Source organism: Petaurus breviceps, unplaced genomic scaffold (genome assembly GCF_028583685.1).
Source record: "Petaurus breviceps papuanus isolate PSGF00001 unplaced genomic scaffold, PetGlider_PUasm1.0 90804, whole genome shotgun sequence".
In the NCBI taxonomy this organism is placed as follows: domain Eukaryota; kingdom Metazoa; phylum Chordata; class Mammalia; order Diprotodontia; family Petauridae; genus Petaurus; species Petaurus breviceps.
The window spans coordinates 21,000,110-21,013,268 of record NW_027187348.1 but is presented as its reverse complement, the minus strand read 5'-3'; the positions used below and the strand labels follow the sequence as shown (position 1 = coordinate 21,013,268).

The 13,159-nt window shown below is 37.2% G+C and overlaps 1 protein-coding gene across 9 annotated transcripts in view; it reads left to right on the top strand.

Moving 5' to 3' along the window:
• Nucleotides 1-13,159, top strand: part of NAB1 (NGFI-A binding protein 1) — a 58,750-nt gene that overhangs the window by 38,996 nt on the left and 6,595 nt on the right. For 5 of the 9 annotated variants that reach the window (XM_069070197.1, XM_069070196.1, XM_069070193.1 and 2 more), the window contains 2 exons: nucleotides 5,363-5,479; nucleotides 11,464-11,626. In XM_069070197.1, coding sequence (XP_068926298.1) covers nucleotides 5,363-5,479; nucleotides 11,464-11,626 — 280 coding nt within the window. The remainder of the gene's footprint in view (nucleotides 1-5,362; nucleotides 5,480-11,463; nucleotides 11,627-13,159) is intronic. The other 4 variants (XM_069070198.1, XM_069070194.1, XM_069070200.1 and 1 more) reach the window with 2 other exon arrangements.

Here is a 13,159-nt window from a genome sequence, read left to right as displayed (position 1 = left end):
CATGAAAAAACAAATGATAAATAAAAGATATGCTCAGCATTGGACATACAGACTAGTAGAGTCTAGATTCTTGTGGCATCTTCATCCCTTCATTTCTAAAGCCATAGAGTTTTGGATATTTTAATCCTTTTGTATTTCAGAGTGACAGCTGCCCAACCCACATAGCTCATCTACCAATGGAGTCTTGAATAATATAGAAAGCTGGAAAAAACAGTGACAGAAATAAATGTGCAGTGGTGGTCTTGGCAAACAGTCCCATTACTATGTGTATATCATTTGCTGAATAGTTTTTTTGTTTGTTTGTTTGTTTTGAGGCACTAGTGTGAGGCAATGTACTATTCATAAACTCCTTCCTAAAACACTTATCATATGGATATTGTAGCGGCATCCCCACTCCCCTTTGAAGTGGTCCTATCTTCTAAGAATAATAAATCTATAATATTAACTGCTATGTAGCAGGTATTATGATAGGTATTGGAAGTACAAAGACAAATACAGAAGAATCCCTGCCCTCAAGGAACTAATGTTCTATCAGGGAAACAATGTGTACACATAAGTAAATAAAAACATATACAAGGTACTATTGACATTTACCTTCTAAAACAATGTGGTATGGTGTATAGAATATTGGACCTGGAGTCAGGAAGATCTGATTTCAAATCCTTCCTTATACATTTAATAACTATATGACCCTAAGCAAGACATTTAACCTTTGTAGGCCTTGGTTTCCTCATTGTGAAATTTTTTTGAGGGGAAGCATTAGCAAAAGGTAGCACATAGGCTGAACTTTGAGTGAAGCTGGGGAGATGAAATGCCATGTATGTGGAATAGCAAAAAATTCAGTTTGGCTGAAATGTAGAGAGTATGGCAAAAGCCTAGAAAAGGTAGGCTGGAGTCAGATGATGAAGGACTTCGAATGCCAAAGAGAGGAGTTTATATTTTATTCAGCTGATAATAGGAGATCCACTGGATGTTTTTTTCAAGGGAGTGATTAGATTTGTGCTTTGGGAATATCACTTTGGCAGCAAATTGGAGGATAAATTAGAGAGGAGAAAAGCTTGAGGCAAGGAGATCACTTAAGAAGCTAGGGTAATAATCTAGGCAGGAGGGGGTGAGGGCTGAACTAGGATAGATGGAGAGGAGGGGACAGATGCAAGAAATCATGTAGAAATAGAACCTATAATACTTGACAACTGATTGGATATAGGAGAAAGAGAATAAAGAGTCAGGAGTAACTCCAGTGTTGCAAACCAAAGTGATTGGAAGGATGGTGCTATCTCTGAGAAAAATAGGGAGCTTGGGAAGAGGGGTGGTTCTGGGGACAGATTCTGAGCTCTTTTTTGGACATGTTGAATTTGAGATACCTATTGGATATTCAGGTAGAAATGTCCATTAGGCAGTTGGAGACATGAGATCAGAGGTCATGAGAGACAGTAAATCTGGATATAGAGATTTTAGAGTCTCCAGCATAGAGATAATAACCGAATCCATGGAAACTGATGAGATCACTTTGGGATACACCTATAGGTAGGAGGTGGGATATGGAGGATGATCCAGTGAAGGGGACTGAGGAATGTGCAGACAGGTAGGAGGAAAACTGAAAGAGTATCCATGAAGAGAACATAGTCAACAGTAGCAAATGCTTCAGAGAGATGAGAACTAAAAAGAGGACATTGGATTTGTCAGTTAAAGGAGATCATTGGTAATTTTGGAGAGAGTGGTTTCAGTTAGGCAGTAAAGTTAGGGAGCAAGATTCTAAAGGGTTGATAAGGAAGTGGAGAGAGTGAAGAATTTGACTGTGAAAGAGAGGAATAATATAAAGCAATGGTTTGAAGATAAGATCAAGGCAAAGTTTTTAAGACTAGGGAAGCCTGAGTGTGTTTATAGGGTATAGGGAAGGAACCAGGAAAAAGGGAGAAATTGAAGACAAGAGGGAATTTTGGAGGGGCCAACTGCCAGAGAGAATGGAAGAAAATATGAAAAAGGGTAAAAGTAGAAGTGCTGACTTTGGTAAAGAGAAGAGCCACCTCTTTATAAGAGACAGGAATAAAGGAAGTGAGAGTAGGAGATGATGTCAATGGGTTTTGAGATGTAGAGTAGGGGAAAAGAGACATCATGGCAGATAGCTTCCATTTTCTCCTTAAATTGTCAAGTGAAGTTCTCATAAGCAGGAATAGGGATGGGTGATGTGGGAAGCTTGAGGAAAGAAGAGGAGGTTTAGAACAACAGTTAAAGAGAGTGCAGTGATTAGAGAAGAGTAAAAGGATTGCTTCAGTGGAAGGGGGACAATTGGAATTAGGTAACATGTATGTAATGGAATCAGTCTGGTACTGTTCACTAGGATGAATAGAAGAAAAAGAAGAGGCATATGGGAGAAGCAATCTAGAATTTGGATTTTGTATGGCATGGGTGGCACTTGGACAAGAGGGCAAAGAATTTAAGAATAGAAAACAATTTAAAGTTTAGCTGTTTAACTTTAGGGTCAAGATATAGAAGGAAAGAAATTGAGGTTCTACAGGAGCAATGGCTGGGATTGTCCAGAGGGCAGAAGCAATGGAAGGCCCAGTGTGGATGGAGAGCAGGTTTGGAAGGAGAGTAGCATAGGGAGACATGGAATGATAGCACATTATAAATGAATTTTAGAATTGTTGGTTATGAAAGTGGAAAACTTGTAAGTGGTAGTGAGAAGGGTATGTCCATGACTGTATGGCTGAGGTACAATGAAAGTATTATCTGTGGGAGTTGAGTAGATTGAGGAACTGAAAGGTATTTGGAGTAGCATCAGTGTGTTTGCTGAAGTCCTTTAGTATAAAGTAGGGGATTGGGGTGGAGAAGAGGGGAGTATTGAATTCCTAGAGAAGGAGAGAAAATAACTTAGGGACTGTGGATAAACTATCACAAGGAACTGTATAGGGTGACAATATATACATATATGTATGTCTGTATATGTATGTATGTATGCATGCATGGTGATTTTCCAAGTAGGAAAAGTTGTTGAATGATGGAAGCAGAGGGAGGTTTGGAACTGACAATGGTGAACAAGGAATATGCCATCTTTTCCTATACCAGTGTGTTAGCAGGCATGAGAGTCTTTTCAGCAGTTGAAAGAATGGCCAGGGATACAGTGTCTTCTGAGGGGAGCCAAGTCACAAGAAAGTAAAAGGAGCACAAAAGGAAGATGAATAAGGTGAAGGCAAATTTGTTAATAATAGTGGAGAGTGAAAGGTAAGGGTTCCAAAGAACAGGATTGTTAACGATAATATCACATTTCACCTTAATAACAGTTTTTATATTTCAAAACATTCTTATAATTGTTTTCATTTAGTCCTCCCAGCAGCCCAGGGAGGTAGGGAGGGTGGATTATTTTAGAGTTATTCAATTGATCAGTATTTATTCAGTACTTACTATGGAGCAGCTAGTGGTGCAGTATACAGAGTACCAGATCTGGAGTCAGGACTAAGTCTGGACTAGGTCACTTAAGTTACCCTGGGAAAGTCACTTAACCTTGTTTGTCTCATTTTCCTCATCTGTAAAATGAGCTGGAGAAGGGAATGGCAAACCACTCTAGTATCTTTGCCAAGAAAACCTCAAAATGGGGTTATGAAGGGTAACAACCAAACAAAATCAGGATGTGCCAGGCCCTGGGGATAAAAAAGAAAGGCAGAAACCCAGTCTCTTCCTTTAAGGAAGGAGGAAGACAACATGTAAACAACTGCATATACACAAAGTTGGGGATGGGGCATGCCAGGAAAGGCTTCTTCCTGCAGAAGGTGGGATTTGAGCTGAATCTTGAAAAAAGCCAGAGAAGCCAGGAGGTAGAGGATGAAGAGGGAGGGAATGCGAAACATGGGGGACAGCTAGTGAAAAGGCATGGAGATGAGAGAGTGTTGTGTTTGGGGAGCAGTAAGAAATGAGTATCACTGGATTTTACAGTCATGAAAACCCAAATGCAGGGGTTAGGTGTTTTACACATTCAGTGTAATCATTAATGATAGAGTTCAGGCTAGAATCCACAGGACTAGACTCCTGGTGTTCTCTTCATTTACCAATTCCTACTCATTCTGAGATCTCCATCCTTTGAGTGGCAATATTTTTGGAAATTGTCTTTATTGTTTCCTTTTTCTTTGAATTCTTAGTGATGACTGGGTCACTTGAGAACTTATTTTTCATCTAGAAGGGACCATAATGGTTATCTAGTCCAGACTCTTTACTTTGCAGATAATGAAACTTAGAATTCGAGAGGTTAAGTGAATTAGCCAAGATTCACTGGGTAGTAAGTGATAGAGGTGTAGTGCCAATGCAATATTTACAGCACCCACGATCATGATAAAGACTGTGACTATAATTCCCACATGGCGCTCCATCACAAAATATAGCAGACTCTCCATATAGAGGACAGAATCAAAGCATTTATTTAGACACCAGAAAACCAAGTTCCAAAGCCAGTAAGCTGATTCCACCGTAGTAGTAAAGTAGGTAGCAGGTCATAACAACACAGAGAGCCACAGCATCCTTTAGCCTTCCCACAAACCAATACAAGACCAATATTTACTTTCGAGCCCATCTGACTCCTTGCCCTGCGCATCCTCTCTCTGCCACCATCTCTGACTCCCAACTTCCTGTGGGCTCTGCTGTACCCTTCAGCAAACTCCTCCCACCACAGTCTCCATGTGACTACATTCAACCTATTAGGGGACAGAGTTTAATCTTCAGAGTGGAGAAGGTCTTCAGATTCCCCCTAGGCCTATTAAGGGGCAGGGAAGATCTTCAAATTCCCATTCCCATTATAAGAGGAGATTTGAACCCAAGTCCTCTGGCTCCAAGTCTAGTACTCTTTCTACTGTACCACAGTGCCTTTCTACTATTCATTTATTTATTGTGATTATTTCAAGTGACTTCTTTCTTTGGCATCAATCACATACATCGTTTGTCATTCATACATCATAGCCAAACTCCACTGTAACATCAGCAAGGCCAAGGCAAACTAATTAATTATTTTTGTAGAATTATCCTGGATGATATTGTTTCACTTAACATGGTGGTTAATGTCTAAGGCTGTTAGACAGAATATACTTGGGATGAAACCTGGACACTAAACGAACCAAAATACCATACTGATACTTAAACCCTGTTGTTATCTTGCTCTATTTTGTTTCTTCCAAGTTACCGCTGCAACCTTAAAACCTTAAGAAATTCACTTAAAGCTCTCTGTGCCTCAACATAGTGCAATCTGTGAGCTAAGATGAAAAAACAGAAACGAGAAGTTAATGAATGAATTTTTGTGAACAGCCCTTAGATATTTTCAGGGAAAAGATGAAGCATGCTGTTAACTTTGGTTTTTTTTTTTTTTTTTGGTTAATAGGATGGGTTCCCAGATTTCCAGGATACTGTGCAGACCCTTTTCCAGCAGGATGCTGTAAAAGTTCAGTTAGCATTGGCCAAAGCTAAAGGTGAAGAATTTGCAGCACTTAATTCGCAGGTAATGGAAACCATCAGTTTGATAGCCATGGACTTTTCATTCCCTAGAAACGATGATTAGTGAAAAATAAGCAACTGCGTCAGTTAATTTTGGTTTTAAAGTTTTGATGACTGAAATGATTTCTGGTTGCCTCTAAAGTTTACCCCAGTTCACAGCTGTATAAACAAGATAGCTATCACATCCTTTTAGTTTGGTTAAATTTATGAACTGAATCTAATCTGGTCCTACTTAAACATTCTTTGTAGTTTTGAAGATTGGAGGCTGAAGAAAGACTCCAAAGAATCAAGCTACTGTTAGCTGTATAAAGGCAAAATAGTCTATGGCTTTCAGTGTCTGCATGCACTAAACCTTTTAAAAATGAAGAGCAATAATAGTATTATTTAAAATATTATAAAGTATACAATAAATACTATGACCATACTTTAAAATTTTAAAGTGCTGTTTATTGATAAGCAAGTACTACAACATATACACATATATATTCTATGCCAGGTTTTTTAAAGGCTGTGTTAAAGTGAATGGAATGTTGGGCTTGGAGTCAGGAACATCAGGGTTCAGATCTTTACTCAGACCCTTGCTAGCTATGTGACCTAGACAAGTTCTTTAACTGCTTGTACCTCAAACCATTTCCTAGGTTCATAGAATAATGGATTTGGAACTGAAAGATGTCTTAGAGGTAATCTAGCCAAACCTCCTCATTGTATAGATTGCCCAAAGAGGTAAAGTCACTTGTCCAGAGTCATGTAGGTGGTGACAGATGCAGGATTTAAAGCTAACGCTTCTGACTCCAAATCCAAAGCTCTTTCCAATATATCACACTACCCCATTATCATAGGTTGCAGTTTTCATGGGTGAATAGAGTTTCTACACTAGGAGTCCCCTCAAGTCGATGAAATCATAGATACTTTTTGTACCTATCATACTGATATTAATTATAGATGTGAAATCATGCAAAACATATTTCCATATTAGCATGTCACAGAAAAGCAAAAAAATAGAGAAAGTTAAAAAGTTATTAATGCCTTTTGTTTTGATAATCACATTCATTTGCAAATATATTCCTCTCCCCTTCCCCTGCCCAGAGCCTTTCCTTGCAAAAAAAAATATTTAAAAAGAAAAAATAGTTCACTACTAACACGACTATTGCTTCTGACAATATATGCAACATTCCACACACATAGTCCTCTGTGTCTCCAGTGAAAGGAAGGAGGTGCATTTTAGAAATTCTTCTCTGGGGTCAACCTTGGTCATATCAATTATATTGTATTCAACTTTGTTTTATTGTTTTTTCTGCATACATTGATGCAGGCATTGTATATATTGATTTTCTGGGTCTGTTTTCTTTTTCAATCAAGTCATGTCCGACTCTCTAAGAACCTATCTGGTGTTTTCTTGGCAAAGATACTAGAGTGATTTACCGTTTCCTTTTCCAGCTCATTTGACAAATGAGGAAACTGAGGCAAACAGGGTTAAGTGGCTTGCCCAGGGTCACACAACTAGTAAGTGTCTGAGGCCAGATTTCAACTGAGGATTTCTAGTCTTTCTGACTTCAGACTTGGTGCTCTATCCAGTGCACCATCTAGCTTCCTGTTTTCTTTTACTCTTTTTAATTTTACATAAATCTTCCATGTTTCTTGGAATTTGCCATATTAATCATTTCTTATGGCTCAGTAATATTCCATTGCATTTATGTAATTATGTAAACAAATGATTGTTTAGACCGGGGGTGGGGAGGCCTTGAGTCCGCAGGTTCTCCACCCCTGTAGCCAGTCCCAAATCAATAAGCACCTGCTTTGTTCCTAGGGATCTCTACCACAAAAAAGTGTGGCTTTTGAATATTATGGAGCATATAAGACCTTCCTTTTTGTCTTTAACCTCCTTGAGGTATATGCCTAGTAGAAGAATCTCTGTGTCAAAAGATGGAGGAAATTTAGTCATTATTTTATCTTATCTCATATATTTGTGCTTAAATTTCTCAGATGCTTCTAGTGGAATTGACATTTCACATGAATGTATTTTTCCAAGTTGGTTTTAGAAATCAATACATTTTACCACTATGACAATTATAAACATCCTCCATTGAAATTGTTGTCATTGTTGCTGTCAATCAGTTTTTTATTTTTCAAAAAAGCTTATTATTTATTTATGTTTAACTTTTTTTTCTTAATTTTAACTACCAAATTCTTTTTCTCTCTCCCACCTTTCCCCAACCCACTGAGAAAGCTAGCAATCTGATATTAATTATAGATGTGAAATCATGCAAAACATATTTCCATATTAGCCATGTCTCAGAAAAGCAAGAAAAATAGAGAAATTTAAAAAGTGTGTGTCAATTTGCACCCAGAGTCCGTTGGTTCTTTCTCTGAAGGGGAATAGCATTTTTCATCGTGAATTCTTCAGAATTGTCTTAGATCATTGTATTGAGCAGAACAGCTAAGTCTTTCACAGCTGACCATCATACAATATTGTTTTTGCTGTGTACAGTGTTCTCCTGGTTCTGCTTATTTTACTTTGCATTAGTTCAGATGTCTTCCCATGTTTTTTCTGAAACCATGCTGCTCATCATTTCTTAGAGCATCCTAGTATTTCATCACATTCATATACCACAAGTTGTTTAGCCATTCCTCAGTTGATGGGCATCCCCTCACTTTCCAAATCTTTGCCACCATAAAAAGAGCTACTCTAAATATTTTTGTACATATGGAACCTTTTCCTTTTTCTCTGATCTCTTTCCTCCATTGCAATGTTGAGAGGATGTATTTAGTGTTGCATACTATGCTTTTGTATCTTAAAGAAAATAGTTACAAGACAGTTGTATGAAAAAAAAATTGAGAGTTTTAGTAGACTACAAGATCAATATGAGTCAATAGTAAAATGTCAGCCAAGAGAGCTGATGTGACCTGAGGCTGAAGTATGGGAGGTGTGGTGTTCAGTACAGGGAAGTAATAGTCATTTTGTATTATGCCCTTGTCAGACCAGATCTGAAATACTGTGTTCTAGTCTGGGCATCATATTTTAATAAAGATATTGACAAGATAGGATGAGGGCAGTCAGAATGGTGAATCACCTCAAGATATTATTATATAAGTAGCACTATATAGCACTTTAAGGTTTGCAAGTGCTATATATGTGTATATATTTTGTGAAGTAGGTACTGTTATTTTATCTTTTTAACACATGAGGAAACTGGACTGTGAGAGGTTTAAGTGACTTGCCCATATTTCACATAGCTAGTTAAGTGTTGGCAGTTGGATTTGAACTCAGGTCTTTCTGACTCCAGGTCTAACATTCATATCTACTCTGCCATCTAGTTGCTGTATCATATGAGGGTCAGTTGAAGGATCTAAGGATCTGTAATCTGGAGCAGAGAAGACTTTGGGGGAAACAGGATTTTTAATCTTGAAGCATTTAAGGTCTATCATGTAGAAGAGTGTCATGTGACTTGCTCTACCTGGCCTCTGAAGGTATGTGTCTGTAAGTTACAGAGAGGAAGATATAGACTTAAATTGGGGAGAAACTTCCAGATAATTAGAACTAGAACACAAATAGAATGAACTATGACAAAAGGTTATGATTTCCCCTTTCCTAGAATCCTTCAAACAAAGAATATATTAGCACTTGTTGGTTATATATAATAAAGAGGGTTCCTTTTCAGGGATGAGTTGAATTAGATGGTCTCTGAGGTCCCACCCAGTTCTGAGATTCTTTGATTATGATTGAAGGTTATAGAAAAATAAATGTATCAATAGCATAGGGATAGGGACTTGGGCCTGTGATTACGTTGGTTAAAGGGAACTTCCCAGTGTGGAAATCCCCTCTACCAATACAGGAAGTTTTCTTCACAATTTAGAGTCTTAGAAAGTTGTCTAGACTGAACAAGTCATTGTTTATGATTGTAATGGAGTACTGTTGTGTTATAAGAAGTGACAAGTAGGATGATTTCAGAAAAACCTGGAAAAACTTACATGAACTGATACAAAGTGAAGTGAACAGAACCAGGAGAACATTGTACATAGTAACAGCAGTATTTTAAGATGATCAACTATGAATGACTTAGCTATTCTCAGTAATATAGTGATTCAAGACAATCTCAAAGGACTCATGATGAAAGATGCTGTCTGCCTCTGAAGAAAAACTCATGGAGTCTGAATACTAATGGAAGCTTCCTACCTTCCTTCCTTCCTTCCTTCCTTCCTTCCTTCCTTCCTTCCTTCCTTTTTCTCTTTCTTTTGTTTTGTTTGATTTTCCTTCCACAAAATGACTAATATGGAAATGTTTCACATGATTGCACATGTATAACCTATATCATATTGTTTACCATCTTAGGGTAGGTGCAGAGGAGGGAGGGAGGAATAGAATTCAGAACTTAAAACTATTTTTAAAATGTTAAAAATAGTTTTTACATGTAATTGGGGGGAATAAAACATCATTTTAAAAAATTGCTCGAAACACTGAGAGGTAATTGATTTTCCCAGTATCATATGGTCATTACGTATCAGAGGAAGAACTTGACCCCAGGTCTTCTTGAGTCAAAGGCCAGTTTTCTACTTATTGTACCACTCTTCCTCCAGGTATATGAATACATACATGTTTGTAGTGTTATGTTTTTCCCTTTGAAAGTTTTTATATTTTTGTTTCATATTTTCATACTTGTGGCCTGATACAATTAAGAGATGATACAGGTAGAAAGAAAAAGTATTGCTTTCCATTCTGGAAGTTCTTTTAGTGCCTTGTGTGAAGGCATTCAATAATTTCCAGAGAAAAGTTACAGAAATACAAAACTCTGCAAGACTTTCAACTGTGTATTTTCTGTATAGAAAACCAAAACTTTTATTTCACTAGTCAGCACACTATTTACAAATATTATATCACACATACCACTGTTTCATTTATTTTCAATATCTTAGGTATTCATATTAGGCTGATTTTTATCTATTCCTCCTCAGCAAAGCATTAAAGACAAACCACCTGGAACATAATTCATGAAGCTTCAACTGGTTTTCATTTATGACAGTGCAAGAAGAAGAGCTAAAAAAGCATTTGGAAAAATGATTGTATATACTAGCAAGCTAACCACATGTTTTACCTTGATATAGGAAGCAGGGGGGTTTGGTAGAATTTGAAATCAGGTTTTAGGTTTAGGTCCCAGTTCTGCCATCTCAAGCTGTTTGACTTTGGGCAAATAGTTTAACCTCTCTGAATAATTCAATTCAATAAGCATTTATTGAGTTCTTGCTACGTACCAAACACTTTGCTAAGCATTCACTCTCTTCCTCTGCAGAAATTATATGCCGCCTACTTAACAGGGTTGTTTTGAGGATCCAGTGAGATAGATGTCAAGCACTTTGTAAACTGCGAAATGCTCTTTAGATCGGATCTATTATTAGTTTTTGGGGAAATGCTTTAGTCCTGCCCGGCTCCATAAAGAAAATGGATATTCTCTCTCAGTGTGGACGTTGTTCAGTGATATTCTCTTTGTTTAATTTCTTTGAGAGGTAAATTGGACCAATTTTTGTAGATGGAAGTTTTACACCTTTCTCTCTACAGCCATAATGTCCTCCTCTATTTTCAGAATCCATGTAGTATCCCAAAATAAAGATGCCAGGATATCGCCCTCTGTGTTGGAAGAAGCTCCTAACAGATGCTGCTGTTTCATTTAGATTTCTTAGGAAAAGAATCTTCAAAGGGGACTAAGGAGCTTGTACCACAATCCCAAAGACCTTTTGCTTTTCAGTTGAAAGAGGAATTCTTTTTATAGACCTCAGAAGACAGCTTGGTTGCCAAAAATCCATTTGGTGTGTTGTAGCATGATAATATAGGCATGCATGCATATTTATGGAGCGTGTGTATGATATATGAAAGTGTGAACTTATTTTAATGAATGCAAAATATATTTGCTTTGGAGTCTTAAATTGGCACCTTCAAACCTTTCAAGAGTCTGATCTAGACAGTTTTAGTCACTGATTTTATTTTTGCTTTATTAGCAGCCTGAAAAGGTGATGGCAAAACAGATGGAGTTCCTTTGTACCCAAGCTGGTTATGAGAGACTACAACATGCGGAAAGGCGACTGTCTGCAGGGCTTTACCGGCAGAGCTCGGAGGAGCACAGTCCAAATGGCTTAATAGCAGATAATTCTGATGGACAAGGTAGAGGTGCTACACTGTCATGATATTACAGCCAGGAGTAATTATGAATTTCAAAGACAAGCAGATAAGAATATTATTTGTTTCTCTTATTTTCCAAATGGTGTCTTAGAGGTTTTACTTAAAATTATTTTTCATAAATTGTTCCATTCTTACAAAGACAAAGAAAAAGCTGCTTAATAAAAGCTTGGCATTTAGGTTTTTAGGATTCACTTATCTATTGATATGAAAATTTTCTTTGTTTCCTTTGTTATTCTCCAACTTTATCTGACACATATGATTGACATAGATCTTGTAAAATGTGTGGGTGGGAAAGGGAGACTTAATTAATGGAATAAGAATAAATGAGATGGCTTATTTCCCCCAAAGATTTGTTGACCAGAGTGAATGCCCATTTTTCTAAGGACCAAAGGACAGTATTATTTTAGACTTTAAAAAAAGACAAAAAGAGCCAACAGTGAAACCTGTTGGGTGTTGGTATATAGTTTCTTAGGAAATATGGTAGCTGTTTCCAAAGCAGTATGACCTGTCTGTTAGAATGGACAAATGAAAAGGACAAATTAGGTTTTATTTTATTCACAATTAAAATTACTACTACATATTTTAAAGATTCATGATTTCATCTCTGTGAATACCCCCTCTGGTAATATGATCATACCCTCACTAGACTTGATAAATGATCATCAGTGATAGCTGTTAGACACAGAAAAAAATTTATAACCCTGTGGCCAAGCTGGCCTTTAAGAATCTAGAGTCTATTACTTAACCCCAATTGCCTTCCAAAAGGCAAAAAAAAAAAAAAAAAAGAATCTGGAGTCTATATACACCCCACCATGAGGCATCAGAGTAGGATATGGACATTTTTTTCTTTTTCTCAAAAAAACACTAAAGTGTGGGATTTGGGGAGGGGGGGAGGGAGAGTGGTAACGTAAGGGAGTTGGGAGAGGATTCCTAAGAGCAAAGTGTTTCATGTCTGTATTTATGTTTTTGTACTACATTTCTGTGCCCTTTCCCCAAAAAGATTCAGAGCCATTGTCATTTCTTCGCGAGTTTATCCGCGTTATACTTTCATCTACCATAGTTGTTGTCTTAGTCCAGTAAGAAGCTTCTTCTTAAGACCATATTTTCTTAACCGCATTTCCCAACTAAGAAACAAAACACTACATATTATAGGAAGAGGATTTGAGCATTAGAAGTGTAGGGAAAGAAATTATTTTCTGTTTCTTGTATATTACAGAAGGATTTTCATTGAAGTCTCACTCTGCCTTTCTTTTCTGTCATGGGCTTAATATTAATAAATATGAAGACTTATGAAGAATTGTAAATTTAGGAATTGGTATGAAGTCAGAGACCTGAATATTTCAGTAGCCGTAACCAAAAATTGTTTTCTTTAAGAACTTTAAATTTTAGACCTAACACGTTTGCTTTTAAAATAAATGAGTGGACTTAAATTAAACACACTTACATAGCTTTCAAGTTAGTATATCCATAGAGAGAATCCCAGAAGAAAGGATAGTAGCATGTGGAGGTCACGTG